Raw genomic sequence first — 24,077 nt, forward strand, 5'->3', positions numbered from 1 at the left:
ACAAACAAAAAACCTCAAGAAAGGGAAGCCATATTATGAAGCAAAAATTGAAGAAAGCATCATATAAGAATGCTCTGTGGGCCTTTCAGAGGCCCAGTGGATGACGGTCTAATGGGAAAATTACAAATAAGTAAATGAACAAGTAACGTGTAAGATCTATTCCATGCTCTAAAGTCAGCGAAACAAGGAGATGTCATAGAGACCATTTTAGAGAAGGGTCAGGGAAGGGCTCTCTGAGGGGGTGACATTGAGTCCTGAAAGGTGAGACCTGAAAGAAGCTGATCACAGAGGCCATGTGCGGAACCAGCCGAGGAGAAGCCCGGGTTGGGGGTTTCGGGGAAGAGGACCACCACTGTGTACTTACAGAGCAGGGAAGGTGTAGCTTCCCTCCACGTCCAGACTGGGTCCTGGAGACCTGCCATGCTCAGCTTTTATCATTCCCTGGCTACCAAATCCCAACTCGCAAAGATTGTCGTGAGACAAAAAAGAAAGTCATTTTCTATGAGGTCGAAGTATAGGCAGTTGCTTCCACAATCCCTTTCCCACCACAGCACCAGAATAGATTCTTGTATATCAATCACCTTAAGAATCAAAAGACTGAGGTGCATACCCATAATTAATATCTAACCTTGTAACTGAAATTGGCAAAAATATCTTTTAGCCACTTTACATAGATATTTGCTTTCTCCAAAGGAGCAACTGTTCCTAGGAATGCCCTAGGTAACAAGTTTGCTCTCACAAACTGAGCAGATGAGCAAAATTCTCAGAAGGCTGCCCCTGGCAGGCCAGGCTGCAGGCAGGGAATGGCTGCTGAGTTTGACATCAAGAGAGGGGACGCCAGCACTTTCATGTCTGTTTTCTGCGGCGAGAAAAGTCAGAAGCCAAGAGAAAAGGGGAGCGTCTGGCCTCTTATATACAAAATTAGAAAGTTCTTAAAATATCACGGGCTTCTATTGATCTGTTCTCTGATGGCTCTACAAGTAGAAAGTGAAATTTATTTATTTTCTTTTTTATTGTTTGGGATTCATTGAGGGTACAAAGAATTAGGTTACACTGATTGCAGTTGTTAGGTAAAGTCCCTCTTGTAATAGCGTCCCACCCCCAGAGGTGTGCCATATACCATGAACCCCTGTACCCCTCCTCCCGTCCCTGATCCTTCATTCCCCTACTCACCTCTTGTGTTAGATGTGGAGAGAAGGGAAAGTGAAATTTTTAATGGTCCTTAAAGATGTAGAAATCATCAATCCATTGTCTATATGTCATAGGGAGTCAGTAAGCCCTGCGTAGCATTCTGGGGAAAACTGCAAGATGGAAGAAGAAAATACCATAGTAGAATGTCTAATCCCACGTGGATTTGGGAAGGTGCTTGAAATGGTTACAGGCACATTTGAGTCTAGGAAGAGGTAGTCACATCTCTGGTGCCTGGTGATTGAGCAGATAGAGTCAGATTATCTGAGTTTAAATCTCAGCTTCACAATTTATCTGTGTGACCTTAGGCAACGTATTTAATCATTCCGAGTTCCTTTTCTTATCAGTAAGACAGGGATGATGATAATGACATTTATTTAAAATATCAACATAGATAATTCACACGAAGGCATTGAGACCAGCCATTTTTTTTTCTTTTTCCTTTTTTTAATTTCAGATTAACGTGGGTACAAACAACCAGGTCGCAATGTTTGAATCTGTTAGGTAAAATCCATCTTGTAGTTGTGTCCTGCACCCAAAAGGTATGCCACGCACCCCAACATTGTGCCCCTGAAGTGGGAGCACATCAATCCTCCCCGCCACCTTCTTCCTCATTCCCCCTCCCCCAGCTGGAATTGAATTGAATTTTACTCCTACATGGGCATGAATTAGATCATCCACTGGCTTCATATTAGTATTGAGTACATTGGATACTTGCTTTTCCATTCTCGTGATCCTTTACTGAAAAGAACGTGTTTCAACTTCAACTAAGTTAATACAAAAGATGTAAAGTCACTGTTTTTTTGATGGCTGAATAGTTTCCATGGTATACATATACCACAGCTTGTTAATCCATTCCTGAGTTGATGGGCAATTAGGTTGTTTCCACATCTTGGTGATTGTAAATTGAGCTGTGATAAACAATCTAGTACAAATGTCTTTATGATAAAATCATTTTTTTCTTCTGGATAGATGCCTAGAAATGAGATTGTGGGGTCAAATGGGAGGTCTAATTTGAGTCCTTTAAGGATTTTCCATACTTCTTTCCCATGAGGCTATATGGGTTTGCAGTCCCACCAGCAGTGTAGAAGTGTCCCCCTCTCTCCACATCCATGCCAGCATCTGCAGCTTTGGTGCTCTGCGATATGGGCCATTCTCACTAGGGTTTGATGATATCTCAGAGTGGTTTTGATTTGCATCTCTCTGATGATTAGGGATGATGAGCATTTTTTTCATATGTTTGTCAGCCATTCATCTGTATTCCTCAGAGAAGGTTCTGTTAATTTCTCTTGCCCAGTGATAGGTGGGATTTAATTTGAGAACCTGGCATTTTTAAAATTACTACTACCAAAAGACTATTTTTTAGTTTTTGTTATCATTATGGGATAGACCTCCTGGAGTTGTTGAGGAATGCTATTTATTGCAATGGGCCTTTCCGTGCAGAGAGGTTAGCAACCTTCACTTTTCTAAAGTATAAGTCTCTATTTTGTTAGGTAATAGGTGTCCACAAAGTAGGGAGAATAGAAAGAAACATAAGATAAAGCAAATAGCAAAGGAATCATAAAAACAGGACTACACAAATGGCACATGAACAAAAATTCATTTCTCTGTTTTAACCCTGTATCTCTTCCTTCATCTCTCCCCCCAATTTGTTGAAGGTGTTACTGTGTGTCACCTACACCCCGACGTTTGACCTGAATGGGAGTGCCGTGCTAAAGATTGCAGAGGTGAGTGCTGCTGACGTGTGTGCATCCCGCTCCCAGCTATCTCACCTCTGGCTGGGATGAATACCGGGCCAGCCCATCCCTGATTACTGTAGTGGGGAATCGATCTGTGGGAAGCATGCTATGGGGTCCACCACTGTCAGTCACAATGCTGTGTGTCCCGGGGCCTCGCATGCTTGCGTTTGCTGAACTTGAGGCCTTAACCATGGGAATGACAGTGCCAGTTCCCTTATTCTGCTATAACCAGGCATTCTCACTCTCTTTTTCCTAAGGTTAATTGGAAAGCATTTGATTTTTAAAATGGTTTTTGAGACACCACAGATGAGATTTAGGGAGATGTTTATTGATTAAATCCCATCCCCATCTCTTAAACCCCAACTAATGCATTTTTGTAGCTGACATTGAAAAGCCTTCTCTTGTCAATCAGAATTGCAGACTGGAGTAATATGTGCCTTCCAGCACTCCCGAGACTGTGTCCAACAGAAAACTTGGCTTCTTGAATGTCTGGCATATATATGCCTTTGGCTTTTAGAAACATCATCATTGCAAAGCTGACTTTTAATATGCTTAGAATAATTTTCCTTTCATTTCTTGAAAAGACTATCTTCAGGATTCATGTATTCTGATAAGGGTACACATTCAGACCACAAAGAGGCAATGATTTTCTGAATTTTGAGATTATGGATAAAAAGGCTAATTAGAAGCCCTCATGAGCAATATTTATATTAGCGGAGTATTATAGAGTGAACATTAAGAGAAAACTGTTTTTGAGCATGTAGAAAATTAATATGTATCTATCAAAAGAAAAAGAAGCAGCCTATAAACTGACCTCTCACTACAGTATACATCTCTTTTTAAATAGATATCGATATAAAGAATACTTTTGTTTAACTCATTTATACATTGTACTCTATATAAGTAATAGAATAGTTATCGGCATTTGTTTTTAATTAAATTTTAAGAAATACCTGTGAGTGCTCTTATTTTTTGCAGGTTGGCTTTTCGAAGGACAGTGTCATTTCTAAAAATAGCATGAAGTAGGATGGGTTTGTAAGAAGCTTGTTAGCTCTTTGCCACCTGAAGAAAGAGCGGGAAAGTCAGTGGGTCACTACCGAGGGAGCGCAGGCAGAGGGACACAGAGTCCCAGGGTTTCCAGGGGGGGAGCCCTGCAGGGAGGGTCAGGCTCTCCCTGGAGAAGATGAGTAGGTTGTCAGCATCATCCTCATGGGAGCCAGTTCTAAAATGAGAGGCAGAATGGTTCAAAATGTAATCCCTGAACAGCAGGCCCACACCGCCACGGTCAGCAGAAGTGAAGGGTGTTCACCAAAAGAATCTGGAAACCAGAATAAGACTGAGCAGGCCTGTTCAGATAGGATGCAACATCAAAGCATGGTGGTCTCTTCCAAAACCAGAAAAGGAAGAACACAGCAAGAAAGAAAACAAAAAATCCTAGCCAAAGAATGATATAAAGATAAAGGCATTTGAGCTTGGCGTACAAAGAGCGGGCTCTGAAGTCACACTGGATATAAATCCCGGCTCTGCCACCTCCCAGTGGTGTTGTTTTGGATACCCCTCTGTGCCTCCTGTTTGCTCTCTGTAAAGGAAGCGATAAGTAGTACCTATCTCCTAGTGTGGTTAGACCTCCCTTTTACACTTCTTCCCAGTTAGACGAGAAGAATGCAAGCCACGTAAAAAGCTTTCAGCTACGTCCGGCTATGCAGTCAATGTTAAATGCTGCTTTTGAAATCATTAGAAAAACAACATAGAAAAGCTTTTTAAAAGAAACCATTGAAAACACCTGTAGAAATGTTAGGAAAACTCTAGTTGTTCTCTCTTACTCTTGCGTACATGGATTTATTACTCAAGAATAATGTTTACCCAGAAACCTGTTGATCAGGAAATAGGATGTGTACTTAAGTATGAAGAGTGAGGCTGTTTTCCCCATGGTACTGCAGAAGCTATAAAAGGATCATTAAGCTCACAAAACGTAAATAAGAAGGCGGGCTTCATTTGCGTGTCTAATTTTAACTTGCTTAATTTAACTGCAATAATGAAAGTCTTTTGAGAACAGCATTCTCCGTGATAGAGGAAAAATAAGAAATAGTACCTGATTTTAAATGGACAATTATGAAATATCCAACAGGTATTTTCTGTACAATCTCATGGTCACTCATCCAAAACTCTGTATTGATTGAAAGCTGAGCCCAAGATTTCTCTTAATATTATGCCCAGATCAACAGATGTGTTGAGTTTTCCACCAAAAGTAACCTTAACATAGGAAAAATCTATGGGAGTGGATATTGCCAAGATCTTGGGGTAAAGGAAAAGATGGAGCCATAGCCAGAAGCTCCCTGAAGCTAAATGTGAAAACGATTAATGATGTCATTTCATTGGTAAGATTTAGGGCATATCTTCTTGTCTGCTGAACACTCCTTTACGGGGTTTCTCAAAGGCAGAAAGCCTAATTTATAAGTATGCATTTACTGATTTGATCTTATTGACTCATGGAAACTTCCAGTCTTTGATTCTGTAGCATGCTGTCAGGTTCAAGAATAATCTGTCTCAAAGACCACTGGCTTTTTCCTCTATGATTCATACTGCAGGGACCTCCCTTTTACACTTCTTCCATCCCTCCATCTCCCCATTCTAAAACACTAGCTAATAATAATAGCTACTAGTTGTTGAGTCCCTAAGGCATGGCAGTAAGGGCATTTTATATAGATAGTCTCTTTTAATCTCTACCACAGCGCAGTAGAGAACCCCAAGTAAAGGTTAATTCACTTGCCCATGTTTCTGCAGGCAGACATTCCAATCCAGGCCTTTTAAACTGCAAACATGTGCTATTAGCCATGCTGCTGCATGGTTCTTGACTTGGTCTTGGAAAATGTTTGTAGGATTTTGCCATAATAATATTGTCTACAAACTAATACAATTCTTAGGAATCTTATCCCCTTGGACCTCTACCAAGGGATTCAGTTAAATAATTGCCACATGGTGGTTTTTACATGTGAAGCTGAGGTATTGATGCATTTCACTTTTTTGTGACCATAGAGTTAAGTGGCCATTAAGTCTATGCCACTTTCATGGATGTCTTTAATATTAATAATTTATCTTTTTTTTTTTTGAGACAGAGTCTCAAGCTGTCACCCCTGGGTAGAGTGCCTTGGCATCACAGCTCACAGCAAACTCAAACTCTTGGGCTTAAGTGATACTTTTGCCTCAGCCTCCTGAATAGTTGGGACCACAGGCACCTGCCACAATACCTAGCTATTTTTTGGTTGCAGTTGTCATTGTTGCTTAGCAGACGCGGGCGGGGCTTGAACCTGCCACCCTAGGTGTATGTGGCCGGTGCCCTTGCCAACTGAACCATGGGCGCTCCCAATGATTTATCTTTACTGAACATTGTATGACCATCAGAGGATCTGGAGCCTAGAAATGTTAAAAGTTCCACTTATTACCCTGTGGAGCTTAAAAAATATATATATTGATACTTAAGACCTGCCGCCAAAGATTGTGATTTAACAGTTCTAGTTGTCACTAAAGTATTTTTTTAATTGGGCTAATTTATAACTCTTAAAATGTCCAGTGGATACATTTTTTTACTCTGATGGGATAGCATTATTTCTGAGATAACCCTCAGCATATTCTTACGATTAAGAAATAAGTAGTCTCTGGGCGGCACCTGTGGCTCAAGGAGTAGGGCGCTGGTCCCATATGCCAGAGGTGGCGGGTTTAAACCCAGCCCTGGCCAAAATAAATAAATAAATTAATTAAAAAAAAAAAAAAGAAAGAAGTAGTCTCCAGCTATAAGGCAGAAGAAAAGTATACAGATGCCCTATCTATTTATCTTGGAACTTCATATTATGTTATGTTCTCTGTAAGATTGGGAGGAGCAGCCTCATCTCCTGGCAGGAAAACTAGCTAAGGGACAGGACCACTACCTCAGACTAGTTGAGACCGCGGAAATCCCATCCTCAGGAGCTTCTCTTTTCCTTCCTGAAACCCTCTCTTGTCTCGTCCATGTGCTGGCCTCCTTGCTGATTCTGGTTTGACTCCTCTGACGTGTCTGTTCTTTAACTATTCCCTGGTAGTTGGGCTTTGAGCAAGCTAGTGCTGCTTTTGCAAGAAATTTCTACTTCCTCCTTAAACTTCTGTCTTGGAGAAGTCACTTGAAGTTAAAAGGCACACAGCAATGAGAGACCCTCTCTGCTTCATCTTGGACTGGTTCTTAGGACAGAGGCTGGATCCCAGTAGATCTTTTGTTTACCAAGCAAAAGACACCTGGGATTGATGGGTTAAAGTGTCTTAAAGCCATTTTAATGTTAGGTTAAGCCAAGCAGAACAGGCAGAAAGTCACAATCAGACTTTCCTTTTCCATGGTCCTGGCACCTTAAAAAATTCCCTTTCAAGTTCAGACCCAAGGAAAAGGAAAAGCAGCCAATTTCACTACCCAAGAAGGTGATCAGACTTATTAATACATGTATTTCCTAGGAATAATAAAATTACTTCAGTCCACTCAGTATGTCTGTGTTTGCATCAGCGGGACCCATGTGATGAGGTGCTTTTTGTCACATACCTACTTGTTATAGCTACATCTATCTTAGGAAGGAGAGAACAGGAAACCACGTGGCAGCTCGTTTGTTGTCATGACTCATCAGAGTTTAGACTTACCTTGAGAACCAAAATCGTCCCTGGTTCTAATGTGATCACCAAGCGTTTATAGTCTTCTCTGTACAGAAGCCATTTTTTCCTGCTTTTTGGTAGCATAATCTCTGATCCTTTCTATTTTTATCACCATCAATTATTTTTCATCTCCATAAAATGTTTCCAATTATAAATATACTGGCTCTTCTCTTTATAGAACTTAGTCCTCAGTATTTTACAGTATTTTTTAACAAAGTCACGCCAGTAACCCCCTTCAGACAGGACAGAGAAAGTAAAATGCACAGCTTAACCAAGTGAAGGTCACGTGTATTTTATAAAGCTAAGCAAATTTCTGCTGTGGTATCCTCTTTAAGATTTGTGATCCCGCGTGGATGTGGAGAAAGGGACACACTTCTACGCTGCTGGTGGGAATGCACACTAATACGTTCCTTCTGGAAGGATGTTTGGAGAATACTTAGAGACCTAAAAATAGACCTGCCATTTGATCCTATAATTCCTTTACTAGGTTTATACCCCAAAGACCAAAAGTCACAATATAACAAAGACATCTGTACCAGAATGTTTATTGCAGCCCAATTCATAATCACTAAGTCATGGAAGAAGCCCAAGTGTCCATCAACCCACGAATGGACTAGCAAATTGTGGTACATGTATACCATGGAATATTATGCAGCCTTAAAGAAAGATGGAGACTTTACCTCTTTCATGCTTACATGGATGGAGCTGGAACATATTCGTCTTAGCAAAGTATCTCAGGAATGGAAGAAAAAGTATCCTATGTACTCAGCTCTGCTATGAAGCTAAATTATAGCTTTCACATGAAGGCTATAACCCAACTATAGCACAAGACTATGGGGAAAGGGCCAAGGAAGGGGAAGGGAGGGGGGAGGTTTTGGGGGAGGGAGAGTAATGGGTGGGGCCACATGTACGGTGCATGGGTATAGGCGAAACTTACTAAATGCAGAATACAAATGCCTACATACAGTAACTAAGAAAATGCCATGAAGGCTACGTTGAACAGTTTGATGAGAATATTTTAGATTGTATATGAAACCTGCACATTGTACCCCTTGATTGCACTAATGTACACAGCTATGATTTAACAATAAAAAAATGAAAAAAATAAATAAAAATAAAAATAAAAAATAAAATAAAATTTGTGATCCCTTTGGCCAATACATATTGAATATCCTGTATGCTGTGCTATTTGATGTTTAATAATTTAGTGATTCTACCCTGGGTTTAAGCTCTTACTGTTATTTATCCGTCGACTTCCTCGGTGGTGTGCAACTTTTATTGCTTACACTTGGCCAGCAGACTCATGTTTGCTTGTTCTTTTTCCTTCTACTACTTTTGGGATTTGTTTTGCTTCTTTAACCATTTTGTTTTTGCCATCAGCCTGTCGTGCAGCTGGTTGCCCACAAATCATCACAGTGTTGGTTTTAAACCTGCTCACTGCCCTGTGTCTCTGCATGTTTCCTGTGATCAGAGCCCTGGGGCTTGTCACCAGGTGTTTGACGTGGCCCTTCAAGCCTCTAGCAGAGGTGCAGGACTGGGCTTTCCAAGTGTCAGCTCTGCATTATAAAAGCAGAGAGCGCGGGGGAGGGAGAACCAGTCCTGGTGAGACTAACAGAAGAAGCCAATGAGCCCTTTCCCAGAAACTCAGCCTGCCTGTGGGCTTGGTAAGTCTCTTGGCTTCTGTGATTCGGGGGGCTCATTAGTACTGCCCTGAAACAGGAGAAGAAAAACACGCATATAGTGAAAAGTCAGTGGTCTTCAAAACAGTGGTCAGACTGAAATGGAAATTCTAGTTCTATATATCTTATTATCTAATATATGGTAATCTTTTTATTTAACAGAATATCCTTTTGTCACATTCAGTATTTATACTCCTAACTTCACTAGAATGGGCTTCCTAGATTAATCTTTTTTTTTCTGAGTAAACATGCTCACCTTTTCCCTTAATAAAATGCCCCCTGCAATGTCACACTCAGAGTTATCTACATAGTATTAGCAATTGAACATTAAAAATGCAGGTGACATTAAAACTCAAAAAGATACATTTGGCACTTGGAAAATTCCTGTCTGTTTACAGCACTGTGTTATATAAAATCCAGTTCCTCTTGTGTGCTGTCATTTTTTGTGACTAATGTCATTTTTTAAGGGCAGTTGCATAGTGGATACAGCTCTCAATGTTCAAGAGAGTTTGGACGAAGTGTGTAGTTCAGCTTCAAAAGAGCTACTCTCTCATCATTAATTCTTTTAACAGTAAAATTCCCCCTAAAGCTTAGAGATCAACAGTTATAATGATTTCTTGGGAAAATGTAAGATTTAAAGAAAACTGAAGTTAGGAGATAAGTGGTACTAGTGTGTTTAATTATGTGATGAAGAATTTGATTTCATCAGAGTGAAACACTACACTCCTTTAGACATATTTTCAAGGTTTTTAAACTCTTATATGCAAAAGTAGAAGTCTCTCAGGATTAAAACACCTCTTTCTCTACATATGTATACATTATTTTACCTTCAAATCCATTATAATCCATGACCATTTGAGAAAATGAATTTAAAATTCACATGCCCTAAATTGCTTTATGAAAAATAAAAATTTTGTAACTTGCTCTTATTTTGAAACTATGAAATGAATTAATCTAGGCCAAATTTCACATACAGGTTTCAGGGGCTTTTCCTACGTTGAAATGATTACCTTTATTTTTTTTCTAATACGGTTTTAAGTTTCAAATACTCCTTTGAAATAGTAAGCACTCAAAAGGAGTAAACCAATGAGATAGATTAAACTTTTAAAAATGTTTAATTTTACCAAAAGAAAATGTGAGGCCTGCAGAAAAGTCCCCAGTTTAATAAGCAAGAGCAGCTACAAAGATTAACATTTAGTCTCTCAACTGTCTTGGTCATCAGTCATCAAATTAAATTTGCCCATTTAGGTGAGCAGCCTGTATTCTCATTTTACATGATCTTGGATCTATTCCCAGAAAAATAACTTAGGTACATAAATGCCTCTTTTGTTTTTGTGTATTTAAATATGCTTTGTAAAATTGAATGCCTTACAGAAAGTAAAAAAAAAAAGAAGTGGCAATTTTAAAGCATGTACGGTCATGCCCATCCCTGTAGCTTCCAGAAGAATCAGAGGCAATAAAATCTGAAAAGTCATGACTTTTAGCATCATCGTGATCAAATGAGGGATTTTTTTTAATTGGGATTTTTCCAAACAGTGGCCACCAAGGATTTGTTTTAGGCTCAATTAGACATTCTGACTCATAAGACTCAAATAGGTCACAATGGCATTATATTTGTCTAGCAGGACACAGGACAGGAAACAGAAGCAGGAAAATGTTAAGCATTTATCTTTCGTAGCAGTCCAGAGACTAATCTCTGGCTCTCAAATGACAATGCAGGTTCAAAGACGAAAGCCACCTTGGAGAATGCATAGTCACCTTAGGCCTAGGAGCCCCATGTTCCAAATCTCAGAGCCAATATTTCTGAACTTTATGAGCAGAGCTTTCAGAGTTCTTCCAGAGGATATAAGCAATTGCAAGAGTCACTGTATCTAGGGAAGCCCCAACCTGTGGCTACCCACCAAATATTTAGAATTGACTCACAGTTATCCCAATTCGGATGCAGGGCAGTAATTAGGAAACATTTTTACCATAGCCATGCTACCTAGTAACACAGCTAATGTTCTACCCTTATCAAATTTCCAGAAGAACACGGCTGGTGAGTTAACCTAAGGTCAAACTCATTCATAGAGTGGCAGAAAGGTTTTGTTAACCCTCTATCCATACTTTATCATCCAGGGGGTAATAAATTCTATTCTATTTTGCCATGATGGGAGCCCCTCCTGATTAATCCCCAGCCACCTAAGTTTGTTGTCGATAGAATCATTTGGCACATCTGAAAATCACTACTTTGCATTTTGCCCTGTGATGCAGAAGAGTAGGTTGTGAAAGCGGCCATCCTTAGGAAAACATTTCCTATCTGCTTAAAAACGAATTTCCAGGGATTTTAAGTCTGTGCAGTGATTTTCTTTAATATCCAATCCTAAATCAGGCTGACCACCCATTTGAGAGGAACTCGATATCCTCTCTGCTTAATTCCAAAGAACGCTGGTAATAAACAGCTGCCGAGCATTTGTGTCACGACCTTGTCTCTTTACCAGGTGTGCATCGAGACGTACGTGTGCAGCTGTCACCAGCGTAGTATAAACACTGCTGTCCGGGCCACTCTCAGCCAAATGCTGAGTGACTTGACTTTACAGCTACGACAGAGGCAGGAGAATACGGTGAGTCCGCAGCGCCCTCCCTCCACCCCAAGGGTGTCAACGTGTCTCACGTGCTGGGGGCCCTCCCATCGGGGTTCCTTCCTCCTGGGAAAAGTAGGAAGGGCTGGCTTGTGTCAGAAGGGTATTGGGTGCTTACTGGCTTTCTGGTTCACCTCTTTTTTTTTTTTTTTTGTAGAGACAGAGTCTCACTTTATGGCCCTCGGTAGAGTGCCGTGGCCTCACACAGCTCACAGCAACCTCCAACTCCTTGGGTTAAGTGATTCTCTTGCCTCAGCCTCCCGAGTAGCTGGGACTACAGGCGCCCGCCACAACGCCCGGCTATTTTTTGGTTGCAGTTTGGCCGGGGCCGGGTTTGAACCCGCCACCCTCGGCATATGGGGCCGGCGCCTTGGCGCCTTACCGACTGAGCCACGGGCGCCGCCCCTCTGGTTCACCTCTTAAAAGGCAGACATTTACATCGTTTAAGCTCTTTAGCTTTTTGCCTGTTTCACCCCAGAAGCTTTGAGAGTTGGTTTTCCTTGGGGTTTCTATAATTTTTTAGTTATTGTTTTAAAATTTTACTTTCTTAAAAAATCTTTTTTTAAAACATCTTATACTGAAAATTTTTATTAAAACTGGTGTTGTGTACCTATTAACAAATACTGGAAGTAAATTTGAAATTAAGAAAAATGAATTGGTCATTGGCTTGGAAGTTTGATCTATTTCCCTGGGTCACCTAAAAGACCATGGCAGGAGGTCACCCCCACCTGCTGGAGCCTTCAAGGTAAAGCTGAACTTGTCTTTTCTGCCATCAAAGCCCACTAGAGCTTTGTGCTCTAAGCTTGAACAGATTGTCTAAAATGAGCATTTCTGGGGGAAATGTAAATGTAATTGGTTGCTTATACATATTATCTTCTGGGAATATTAATGAGAGGATGATGCCTCTTCAAAATTGGTGTTTTGTATGGCTTTTAAATCTGTATCTGTAATAAGTCAGTTTAAAATCTTTTTACAATCTGCAAGGAGTGCTCTAAAAAGGCATTAGTTATTTTTTTAAATAGGAAATCTCAGTTGCAGTCTGAGATAGCTCAGAAATTAATTTTACGGAAATTAAGATTTCACATTTCACTTCAATTACTTGTAATTTTAAAATTTCAATTATTTTTATCATTTTGAGAAAATCATGGCGTTGAGGGGAGCCTCAGAGATTATCTAGTCAAATTCTTTTATTCCTCATTTCACACATGAGAAGAGGAAGCCCAGAGGGATCAAACTGAAATGTAAAATTAATGAGCTTCTCAGTGAAACAGCCAGAACTAAACCCCGAACTGGTCTTGTCACTATTCCCAGGCCAAGTTTCAGTTAATATGTGCTCTGGCACCCGAGTTAAAAAACAACACTAATCCGAAAAATAAATGTTGATTTTCACCACCCCTCCTTTCTGTTTGCTATATCCCAAGCCCAAGTTGCTATTAAAAATTACTTTAACTTGAGATATTTTTATTACTGTAGCTTATTTCTTCTTAAAAACAATTTTGTTTATATTCAGATTTTGAACATGGTGGTGTGGGAGTATTAGTTTAAAAGAAATTAAAATCTACAAATAGAAAACATATTAAGAGAAAAAAAGTGTTTTTAATGGAAGCCAATCCACGATGTTTAGAATTCCTACATTAACATATAGTCATAGCCTATCCTTGCTAAATGGCAACATGATCGATACTATAATGTTAATAATCTTTTAATGTCTTAACATGAAACATTTCAATGAAACTTTGTCGGTTTAAAATGCTTCCAATTATGTTAGTTCGTTTAATCCCATTTAAAAAATTTTAAGTTTTAGTCAGGTCAAACGTCTCAGTCTTTCAGCTCGCATTGCTCTTCACTAAGAAAGGTCACGGTCGCTGTAGAGTTCTGGGTGGTGTTGTAGGGTTGATTGGCCTCTGCCCTGGGCATTGGGTGGTTTCCTGGCCTTCTGGTTCTGCTCATCTCTGTCTTGATCCCCACCAATGGGAGGCAAGACCTCAGATTAGATTTAAAAAAATTGTGTTCCCTGTTACTTTCTTTAAATTACTCCTTGTAGTCCCGAATGTGATTCCATGTCCCAGAAAAATATTAGGATGCTAATATTTGTAGCTTCAGGGATGTGTAGTGAAGGGAGACCAAATTAGGTGTTGTTTTAAAGCTATTAAAGGAAAGGGGTCTACAGGAATGATAAGACCTGCTCTAAGGAGGCTGTGTGTTCTTCTGGGGACACTGAACGTTACCCAGGGAAGATGTGTGTATTTTCTAATATGACCCATCACTAGAAAGACATCGGGGACCACCTCAGCATTAGGAAGATTTAAATACAGTGGGGAAAAAAATGAATAATGTAGAATGGCAAAAGCATGAAGTGCATCTTTAACCTGCATCTTCCCCATCCCCCCCCCCCACAGGAAAGATTAAAATTGTCATCTTACGGCCTTAGAAACCCTGCCTATTATCCAGCCTTATTATTGAATGGTTTCAGGTGGCGAAAGGCCACTGTTAAACTGTAAGTTACTAATTACAAAAAGCAAACTTGCCACATATAAATAAATATTTGGGCCTGGGGGCACGGATTATCCTACCCTTAAAATGATTCAGATATGTTTACTCCATAAAATATTGTTCTAAACTTATACTGAGCCATGTGCTGAATGGTGGACACTGACGTAACATTTCACAAAAGTTGTTGTGGAAGTGACTGAACTTGCAAATCAATGAACAAAGAATAGTAGAAATATGTGCCTATGACAAGTTAAAAAAAAAAAAATCAGCACCTGGGATGGTTCACATGTCTCCTAGTTAATAGGCATGAAGATGCCTTATTATCTCCCAGGGAAAAGGCGCAGGGAAAATGAAGAAGCAATTCCTTCCTGCTCTCAGCTCAGTAGTTGCTGAGTTACCCCTGCAATAGGAAGTAAGTCTTATTATTTGTAAACATCTTTCCCTTCCATTTTCCCTTCCTCAAGGTTCTGTCTCTGCCCTGATATTTCTGGATCTACCTAGCGGTAGCCAAGAACAACTAGTCTGGTCAGACAGTCAGACGTTAATCTGCTCCCCAACCAGATAGGAAGATGGTGGTTCTGGCCAGTGGTCACCTTTGCACCTGGATTTTAAAGTCCAAGAGCCTAATTCTTATGCATTAGGCCAAGAGTCTGCATCTATTAGTTGCCAGGCACAGTATGGTCTGGGGCGTTGAGATAAATTGTTCTCTGTGAAGTCAACTCACTTTTGTAGGCAGGCATTGTCCTCCACTCACAGCCCAGCACTCTGGAATCATGAAGTGCTCCATGGGGCTTAAACTTCCCGGAAATTTGTGGACTCTTGAATGAATTATTTTTGGAATTGATAAGCTCAGTTCCAGACCTAATAGTTTTTCTCATAAACACCATGAATAAATGAAATGCTCTCGAGAGCTGGAGGGTATGCTTAGGCAAAGAAGCTGAACCCAGGATGGCACTCAGGATGCCACGTTGTTTCTTAGAATTTTTTGTTGTCTAAGGGTTGAGATTTTTCTTGCCTGAATCTCCTAACTGTCTGTGTGTGTCTCCCTTACTAGATAATTGAAAACCCAGATGTCCCACAGGAATTCAGGAATCAAGGTATTGGATGTGATTTTTACTGGTTCCATTTTTAATGCTTACTGTGTGTTTGGTGTTGAGGGTGTAAAGATGTGAGCTCTCAGGTAGGTTGGCCACCCTCTTGGAGGTTGTGCTTAGTTTTGCCACATGGCGTTATTTAATCAGCTGTTGTCTTCCTCCTGTTCCCACACTCTCTTAGGCCAGCTGCACCTAGTCCTGATCCAACTGTGTGAGGGAAATTAACTCTTCATAAACCTCTTACTCAGAGGTTGCTTTTGTTAGTTACCTCTTTTTCCACAGTCAGGTCTAATTGCTAAAATGACAATAATTGGATAGGGTTGCAGAAACCTGACTGGCATAATGCAATGCTCTTACACCAGAATTATGTTTATCGACTATTAATTTTTTGACATGGAAATTGAGTCATCTCAGAGGGAATGTTGTAGACAGCCCAGTTTAAGTAGCAGATGAAATCAAGTTAGGAAACTTTCATTCTGACCCACAGGAAAAGAAAAAATTCTTTACTTCTATCTACATATAATTGACAAGAAATTTAAGTTTTAAAAACCATTTTGGTAGTATTATTTTAAAGGAGGTCAGAAAAATTCACATCATCTGATTAAAAATTGAAATATAGATTTTTATTTGATTTCATTCAGTAATTTTAGAAATATTGAAAAAATCTGTTTTGTTTTTATTATTTTTCCCCAGTTGATAATGGGGAGGTGGGGTGAGGAGAAGATGAAAATAGGGGGATTAAAATGGAGAAACAGCTGAATAGCCACAATTGGCCAGTGGCTCACACCTGTAATCCCAGCACTCTGAGAGGGCAGGCGAGAGGATCCCTTGAGCTCAAGAGTTCAAGACCAGCCTGAGTAAGAATGAGCTCTTATAGAGCCTTTAGTAGAGTCCTATCTCTACTAAAAATAGAAAAAGGAGCCACACATTCTGGTGAGTGCCGTAGTCCCAGCTACTTGGGAGGCTGAGGCACAAGGATCACTTGAGCCCAAGAGTTTGAGGTTGCTGTGAGCTATGATGATGCCACAGCCCTCTACCCAGGGTGACAAAGTACGACTCTGCCCATAAATAAGTGAGTGAGTGAATGAATAAATAAATACATAAATACATAAATGCATAAATAAATAAAATAAACAAATGAACAGCCACAATTAAGATAAAAAGAGTGAAAGAAAGAAACAAGAGCAATGCTTTAAGTTATTTTCTAAAACATTTGGAGCATTTTGTTTTAGTTCCCTCCTGCTACATTCTTGGGCTGTGGGCCAGAAAGTATCCCTTTCAGCTTTGAAAGCTCTCAATTATACACTCCAAGATTTCCCACCTGTCTTTGCCTCTCTTTTTGGCAGTTGTGTTCTCATAAAAGCCTTACTTTAATGTAGGATGATTTTATAAACTGAAAAGGAGGTCAAAGTCCTCTTGGTCAAGGATATATTTCTAAAAATTAGTAAAAAAAATAAATTGTTGAAGGCACTCATTTGAGATTTTATCTGAAATTGAGCTGAAGGATTACTTGTGAAATTTATTTCTTGTATATTATACTTTATCTTGGTACCTTATCGTTTCTTAATTTCCCCCCCTGTGTTTAAGATCTTAAATTCTGAGAGTTGGCCATTTAGTTCTTTCCCCTGTCTTCCTTCAACTTTACTTTTATTTTCTTATTTATACTCTTGCCATCTTCCCCTCACATTTCTTGGTTTTTACAGTCATTTAGTCATTTATCAGATTCTTAGCCACATTTGTATAGGTCTTTAAAGATAATTATTTTAGAAAAAAATAGTTTGTTATTTAACTTGACCTGACAATTCTATGAATTTGGTATTATTTTTCCCATTTTGCCAAAACTGAAACTTACCCCAAGAACACAAGCAGCAGATTGTGGACCTTTATTTGAACAGATTCCAAATCGTAGCCTTTTCCCCACAGTGTTTCTGTGGGAGTTTTGGTTCTACAGAAACTAGAACGCATTTGGAGGGAAAAATTATTTTTGTGACATTGGCTGTTGCTCCATAATCAACAAAGACCATATGTCCTGTGGACACTGAGCAAATGGTTAAAGCAGGTAAAAATAGTACACGCATTGCTTTTCTCTTTGTTTCCACTGGTTTTTTTAGTTCCAAAGTTCATATTTTTTCATGCTTCCTTTGTTTACCCTCTTGAATACAAATTCAGATCAGAAGAAAGAGAAATTCAAGAGGACAGAATAAGGGACACATAGATAGCCTATTGGCCTACATATTGAGAAAATTGCCATCCACTGTGTCTGGGCTGTTTTTTTTTTTTAATTAGATACATCTCTTTTTGTTAAATGTGGGTGAATTTTATTTATAATAAGGAACAAGCTGCCATTTTCCTTCTATCCTGTCCTTTGAGTGTTTTGCTTTAGAAAGGAATAATTATACTCAGTTCTTATCTTTTCTGTGATCGTTTTGGTGGCCTAAGGGCTTCTGCACATCTGAAAATTATCTTTTCAGTCCTGAAAGACATCTAAAGTGGAGGATGGAAAGGACTGTTCAGGGAGCTTGTGGTGCCCCCTGCCATGTCTAATGGCCTGTCACCTCCTCTGTTTCGAAGGTCCTACTGTAGAGTCCCTCTGTGATGATGTCGTCTCTGTGTTCACTGTCCTGTGTGAGAAGCTACAAGTTGCCATAAAGTAAGTGCCTTCACCATTACTACCCTTATTCACCGGGGTCTATTACTGACATAACTTTTGTCTACATTCACAGCATCCCTTAAAATTGAAGATTATAGAAACCATAATTTTTCTCCACCGGTATTCACCTCTTGTTCCTGAGGAATATATTCTGAAATTTTGGGCAATCTCAAATGACCAAATACTGTTACTAAAGTATATACTTTTCTGATGTGAAAATAGGAAAATAATACCTTGCAAAGAAAAGTTAATTCCTTAAACGTGGAGCGGGGTGGGGAGAATGTTGGGCTAAGAGCAAGTCGATGCAGAGGGTGGTCCTAACTCGGGCAGATCCCCCTGCGTGCCTGCGAATAACTTCTCATCCAACTGCGTTGCATTTTCTTCTTCTGTAAGACAGGGTTGGACTGTGTGATCTTTCTCAGTTTCTTCCAGCATTCCCTGAGACTATGAGCTCACACACATATCTTTTAAAAAAGCATGTTATTCTGATTTTGATATAGTTTTCCACTTTTTGCATGCCAGCTTTTTCCATGGCCTGAGTTCATTTAGGTGATGTCTGCTGCCCAACTCTCCATGAAGTCAGCTAGTAAGACAGTTTCTGTATCTGCAGTAAAGGCAGATCATTCAAAAAAGAAAAACAGACTTTCAGGATGGGATAAAATGTCTCTGCCAGCTTCCTAAGTAGTGAACTGCAGAATTCTACAACACTGTAAGATCCTGGAGTGCCCTTTGAATTATGAAAGATACATTAAACCATCACTTTTTGTCAACTGGAATATTTGGCAATGCAGAAAATGTGTAGAACTTTAAATACAGGAATGAGTTGGAAGCAATAGTTGAGTTGCAAGCAAGACTGGTCTTTCACTTTGCTGGAAACATGACAGAAACTTGCTTTTGTTGTTGCTTCTTCACGGTCATTTTATTTTTCCTCAGAAATTTAGGCTTGCTTTTAAGCTAAGTTTAGGATTAGTCTTAAAAGTTGTTGCCAAATGGCTTCTACATTGATTCCTTGTTCCTCTAGGTCACCTTCATATTTTGACCAAATTACACTAACTTTATATCAGGCACTTAAAAGTCAAATAGAGAATAAAAAAAAGGTACTAGGGTTGAAGGGGGGAAGGAAATGTAGGTCAATGGATACAAAAGAGCAAAGGTGTAGGGTAAACAAGTTGAAAGATCTAACGTACAACACAAGGACTAAAGTTAGTTAAAGAGTATTGTATTCAGGATTTTTGCTAAATAGACTACAGGTGCTTTTGCCACAGGACTGGGGGAGGGAGAGGGAATGGGGAATAATGTGAGATGATAGGAGTTCATTTGTTTCACTATAGTAACCATTTTACTGTATACTTATATGTATCTTTATCATGTTGGGTCTATTTAATACATGGGCTGAATAAACCAACACGGAATAGCACTTAACTTTTTCTCTAGCTCCAAACTCCAATTTCTCCCATCCTGGACCCTCAGCAGGCAGCAGGTCTGGGCTTTCTTGTCACCTCAGGAAGGATGAGTCTGACAACAGATGAAATGTCAGCAGTTCCTGCCACACCCTGCTCAGGGCCCCTTCTTTCCTGACCCTGGAGTGATGGAACAGCAGAGCTGGCACTCAGATCACCAGCCCAACCTGAGGGCTGCAGCACCAACTACAGAGAGCCCATCTGTAGGGCCCACATGCCACACGGTTTGTTGGGACAGTCCCAGGTTATACCCGTTGTGTACTGACAGTCACCCTCCTTCAGTTCTCAATGGTGTTCTCTAGGTTATATCTTCACTCTCCCCATCATGACCAGGGTTTTGATTTCTTCTAGTGCTTATTCCTCCCCATGCCTGCCCAGTCCTTTCCATCATAATGGAGAAAACTGTCCTATCTGAGCTGGGATGTTTCAAGTGGCATATTTTCTCCTAAGACCCAATCGAGAGCAATGTTTGGTCACTCCTGTGTCAATTGCATTGCCTTCTGCGGTTAAAACCCCTGTTATGCCCCTTCCTGGCGCTTGACTTTGGACAAAGATCTCAACCTTCCATAACCTTGTATAAAATAATTAGTATGCTGTTTATCTGATAATTATAATAAGATTGTATCGAATATAATAATATCAGTGATATAAAATATTTTAGGATTTTTGTAAGATTGGGAAAATTCACTTAAAAGGGTACCCATGCCCATCAGCCAAAGATCACCCAGACCACTTGAGGTTAACAAGATTATTATCTTGTCCTATGAGGGAGCTAGTCCTCTATGAGGAACCATGGGGCAGCTAATAAAAGGGTGTTTGAAGGGATTGTTACAGAATTTGAGCTTAAGATAGGTGATTTTAGAGTGGGTTAATGGAACTGAGAGTTCTGTTCAATGATTGGGCACTGTCAGAAAGTGGGAAAAATTCTAACATTGACCATCTTAATTTTTACCCAGGAGATAGGACAAACAGACAGGAGCTAGAGTTGTCATTGAAGAAGAAGTAGACTTGCCTTCTTTTTTTTTTTGGTCATTTTGTGGTTGGAGAGGTCCCTTTTTTAACGGAAAAGACTCTTTCAGGCATGGTGTTATTTGGCTTTCATCTTGTTCCATCACAGTCAAGGCGAATCCTTGTCTACGGTTAACATCTACAAACTGTTTATGTTCACCAGGGAGCAGCACCGGCTAGCTGACAGCAACTGGGTAGCTGCCTATTGTCACAAAGGCTGCTTCTCCCACCCCCAGGTCTTGTCAGGAATAAAATGAAGACTACTAGAACTTTGAAAAATATAAAGACTATCTTCATTACTTCACAGGCAAAGGAAAACAAATTAGCTAAATATTTTTCCTGAGTAGTTTACTAAGGGAAAAATCTGGAGTGTTTAAGTGCTAAAAAGGTATGAGATGCTCATGGTAGTTATACCAATTAATAATTAAAACCTTAGTAGGAGGATAACTCAGAACACATCTGTACGTTCAAAAATGATGGGCTTAAAATGTACCATTGTTCATTAATAAGAAAAGATTCTTTGTCTAAGTCTAATAAGTGCCTGGCATTCTAAGATTCAAGTTCATGGCTCTTTAAAACTTGAATGGTTCCAAAATCAGCTCTAGGAACCCCTCATTTGTAGGGCAACCATATGACCTGGTTTATCTGGGACAGTCCAAGGTTATGCTGGTTGTATCATTATCTCAAGCATTCCGTTTTAACATCTTCTAGGAAGTACTGCTGTTAAATAGAATTATTTTTAACCACATAGTACCTAGCATGTAGTAAATATTTAATATACATTAGCTCTAAACTGGTTGGTTTGCTTGCAGAATTGTTGCTGCTAATTCTAGTTTACGATCCAATTAGGAACCCAGAGCTGCTTATGTCAGAAATTTGTAGATTGTTAAAAAAATGTAGTGCACAAACATGCATTGCAAATGTGTATACACACACACATTAGAAATAGAATGTAGATTTCGAGCAGCCACTGAGAAACAAAGAAAACATTCCTTGAACACATGACTTGAGAGTAGACCTTAAATGGGGAAAAATAATGACACGTACATGTTTTTCTTGGATTTCTCATCGTACATTGGATCAAAGATGGTTTTGGGCATATTATTACACAACTTAATGATTTTTACAGGATTCTCATAGTCTTGCGTGGTTTTCCAGTGCAACCCCCCTGGGCATCATTCTGCCTCTAGAGATTGTTTGCTTTGTTTGATTTTGATCTTTCCCATCCTGATTCTACTACCCTAAAATGAGGGCTTGCTGGTAAAGATGCTGGAGAGATAGTGAGCTCAGCGCAGCTGTAACAGGACACGCTTATGGCCACTGGTCAGATAACATAATCCCTCCCTGCTCTTGGTCTGATGGCTCTGGTCATTCTCCTGGTTAAGTTTTCACATCTTTACCTGTCTTCTGATTTCACCACCTAATTCCTTTCCTTCTATTAGCTGAACTTGATGCCTCTTCTACCTTCTAAATAAGTTCTTCCTTTAAAACCTCACCATGGGGATAGAGAGCAAGATGGCGGCCAACTAACAGCTTCCCTGCATCTGGGCACCATGAGTCTGGGGAGATAAGACTCCAGGCACCTCTGGCTGGTGGTATCTGCCTATAATCATCCCTTTGAGGATACAGGGAGTCAGCGAGAGACTTCTGGACCCCAAGAGGAAGACAAAAACAGTGGAAAACTGGCAAGTGGTTGCATGTGTTCGATCAGTCTAATCCCGCCGGTAGCTGTAAGTACAGTAGCAGTGAGAATGCAAACTGGAAAGGCCTTACCTGTGAACTGTTTTGGTGTTTTTGGACTTGGCACTCAGTTGAACTGCGTTAGGGAGAACTAGAGCAGGAGTGCGGAGAACTTTGGGCATTGTCTAGGGCCCGAGACTGAGCCGCTGGGCCAGATGGAGCTAATGGTGTTTGACTATGGGTCACAGGGAGCCATTGTGAGAGATCTGCCCTGGCAAGCTCCGCCCTCAGGGTTGCAGAGCAAGGATCGGGCAGGAGCTGGTAACCTAGTGACTGAGCAGCGTAAAGGTGGGGACTGAGCCGCCTTACAGCCTTAACCCTCAGGGGCAGAGTGAGACCGATTTTGGCACACTGGGTAAGTGGATAGCCACTTCAGCAGTGATCCTAGCAACAAGCACTTTCCTGGGAAAGCTTCTGCTTAGCAAGTTTAGAAGTTTAAAGTGCCTTTTAAGAGGGCTGAAGAGAGATTTAGGGTATCTACCCTGTGGGGTTTGAGACATCACCAGAGGCCTCCAGTCATATCAGCATTGTGATTAACATCTCATACCCCAGAAGACCACCTGTTGCCCAGGCAATATTCAACAAGATATATATACTGCTTTGTTTTTGGTTGTTTTTTGTTTGTTTGTTTGTTTTTTATTTTGATGTTGTTTTGTTTTGTTTTTTAATTTCAACCTTTTCCATACAGATTTTTTCTTTTCTTTCTTTTCTTTCTCCATTTTTCTTTCTTTCTCTTTTTTTTTGTAGAGACAGAGTTTCACTTTATTGCCCTCGGTAGAGTGCCATGGTGTCACACAGCTCACAGCAACCTCCAACTCCTGGGCTTAGGCAATTCTCCTGCCTCAGCCTCCCAAGTAGCTGGGACTATAGGTGCCCGCCACAACGCCCGGCTACATTTTTCTACTTTCAATACAATTTCCCATTGCTGCCTTTTTTCAATAACTAGAACTTCATTTTTGCTAGTGTTTCTACCCCTATTATTTGGTTTTTCACCCAATTTTATCCCGTAAAGTTTTCTGTTTGCTTGTTTTGGTTTTGATTTATAGCATTTTAGTCTTTCCTCTCTACTTGGTGGAGGTGGGGTACTGTGTCTGATCAGGTTAGCAAAGAGCTGCTGACCTCAAGGGAACCACCCAACCGGGCACCCCCAGAGGTTGGGTTTTTTTTTTAAGGTTGTGACAGAGTACCCTACTGTACACCTATATTGCTCGGTCTCCCTCTTGCTGTGCCTCTCTTCCTTTTGTCAATATTCCCTTTTACCCACCCCCTCTCCTTTCTCTATTTTCTTTTCTTTCTTTCTTTTATCCCTTCTTGCTCTTCAACCTTCTCATCCTTCTGTTCCTGTACCAAAAGGACTCATCGAAACCTTATTCCACAGGTATGGGAACTTAAAGAGCAAGAGGAAGTGAAAGGAAAATTAGGGCAAGGAAACAGATTAAAGAAATCACTCATGAGGAAGAATCAGCAGAAAACTCCAGGCAACATGAAGAACCAGTCCAGAGCAACCCCTCCAAGGGACCATGAGGTAGCTACTGCAGAGGATTCCACCTATAAAGAAATGTTACGAATGACAGAAAGGGAATTTAGAATACACATGATGAAAACAATGAAGGAAATGATGGAAATAATGAAGGAAACTGCTAATAAAGTGGAAAATAACCAAAAGGAAATCCAAAACAAAATCAAATTAGAGATGAACTATATGAAGAATATAGAAAAGATATAGCAGAGCTGAAG

At 40.1% G+C, this 24,077-nt stretch overlaps 1 protein-coding gene across 1 annotated transcript in view; it reads left to right on the plus strand.

Annotated features, from left to right (window-relative positions):
* Positions 1-24,077, plus strand: part of ARFGEF3 (ARFGEF family member 3) — a 180,246-nt gene that overhangs the window by 68,990 nt on the left and 87,179 nt on the right. Inside the window, exons 5-8 of the mRNA XM_053592320.1 lie at positions 2,847-2,915; positions 11,755-11,877; positions 15,443-15,485; positions 18,054-18,132. Of these exons, the coding sequence (XP_053448295.1) occupies positions 2,847-2,915; positions 11,755-11,877; positions 15,443-15,485; positions 18,054-18,132 (314 nt within the window). The remainder of the gene's footprint in view (positions 1-2,846; positions 2,916-11,754; positions 11,878-15,442; positions 15,486-18,053; positions 18,133-24,077) is intronic.

Source organism: Nycticebus coucang, chromosome 5 (genome assembly GCF_027406575.1).
Source record: "Nycticebus coucang isolate mNycCou1 chromosome 5, mNycCou1.pri, whole genome shotgun sequence".
Classification (NCBI taxonomy): domain Eukaryota; kingdom Metazoa; phylum Chordata; class Mammalia; order Primates; family Lorisidae; genus Nycticebus; species Nycticebus coucang.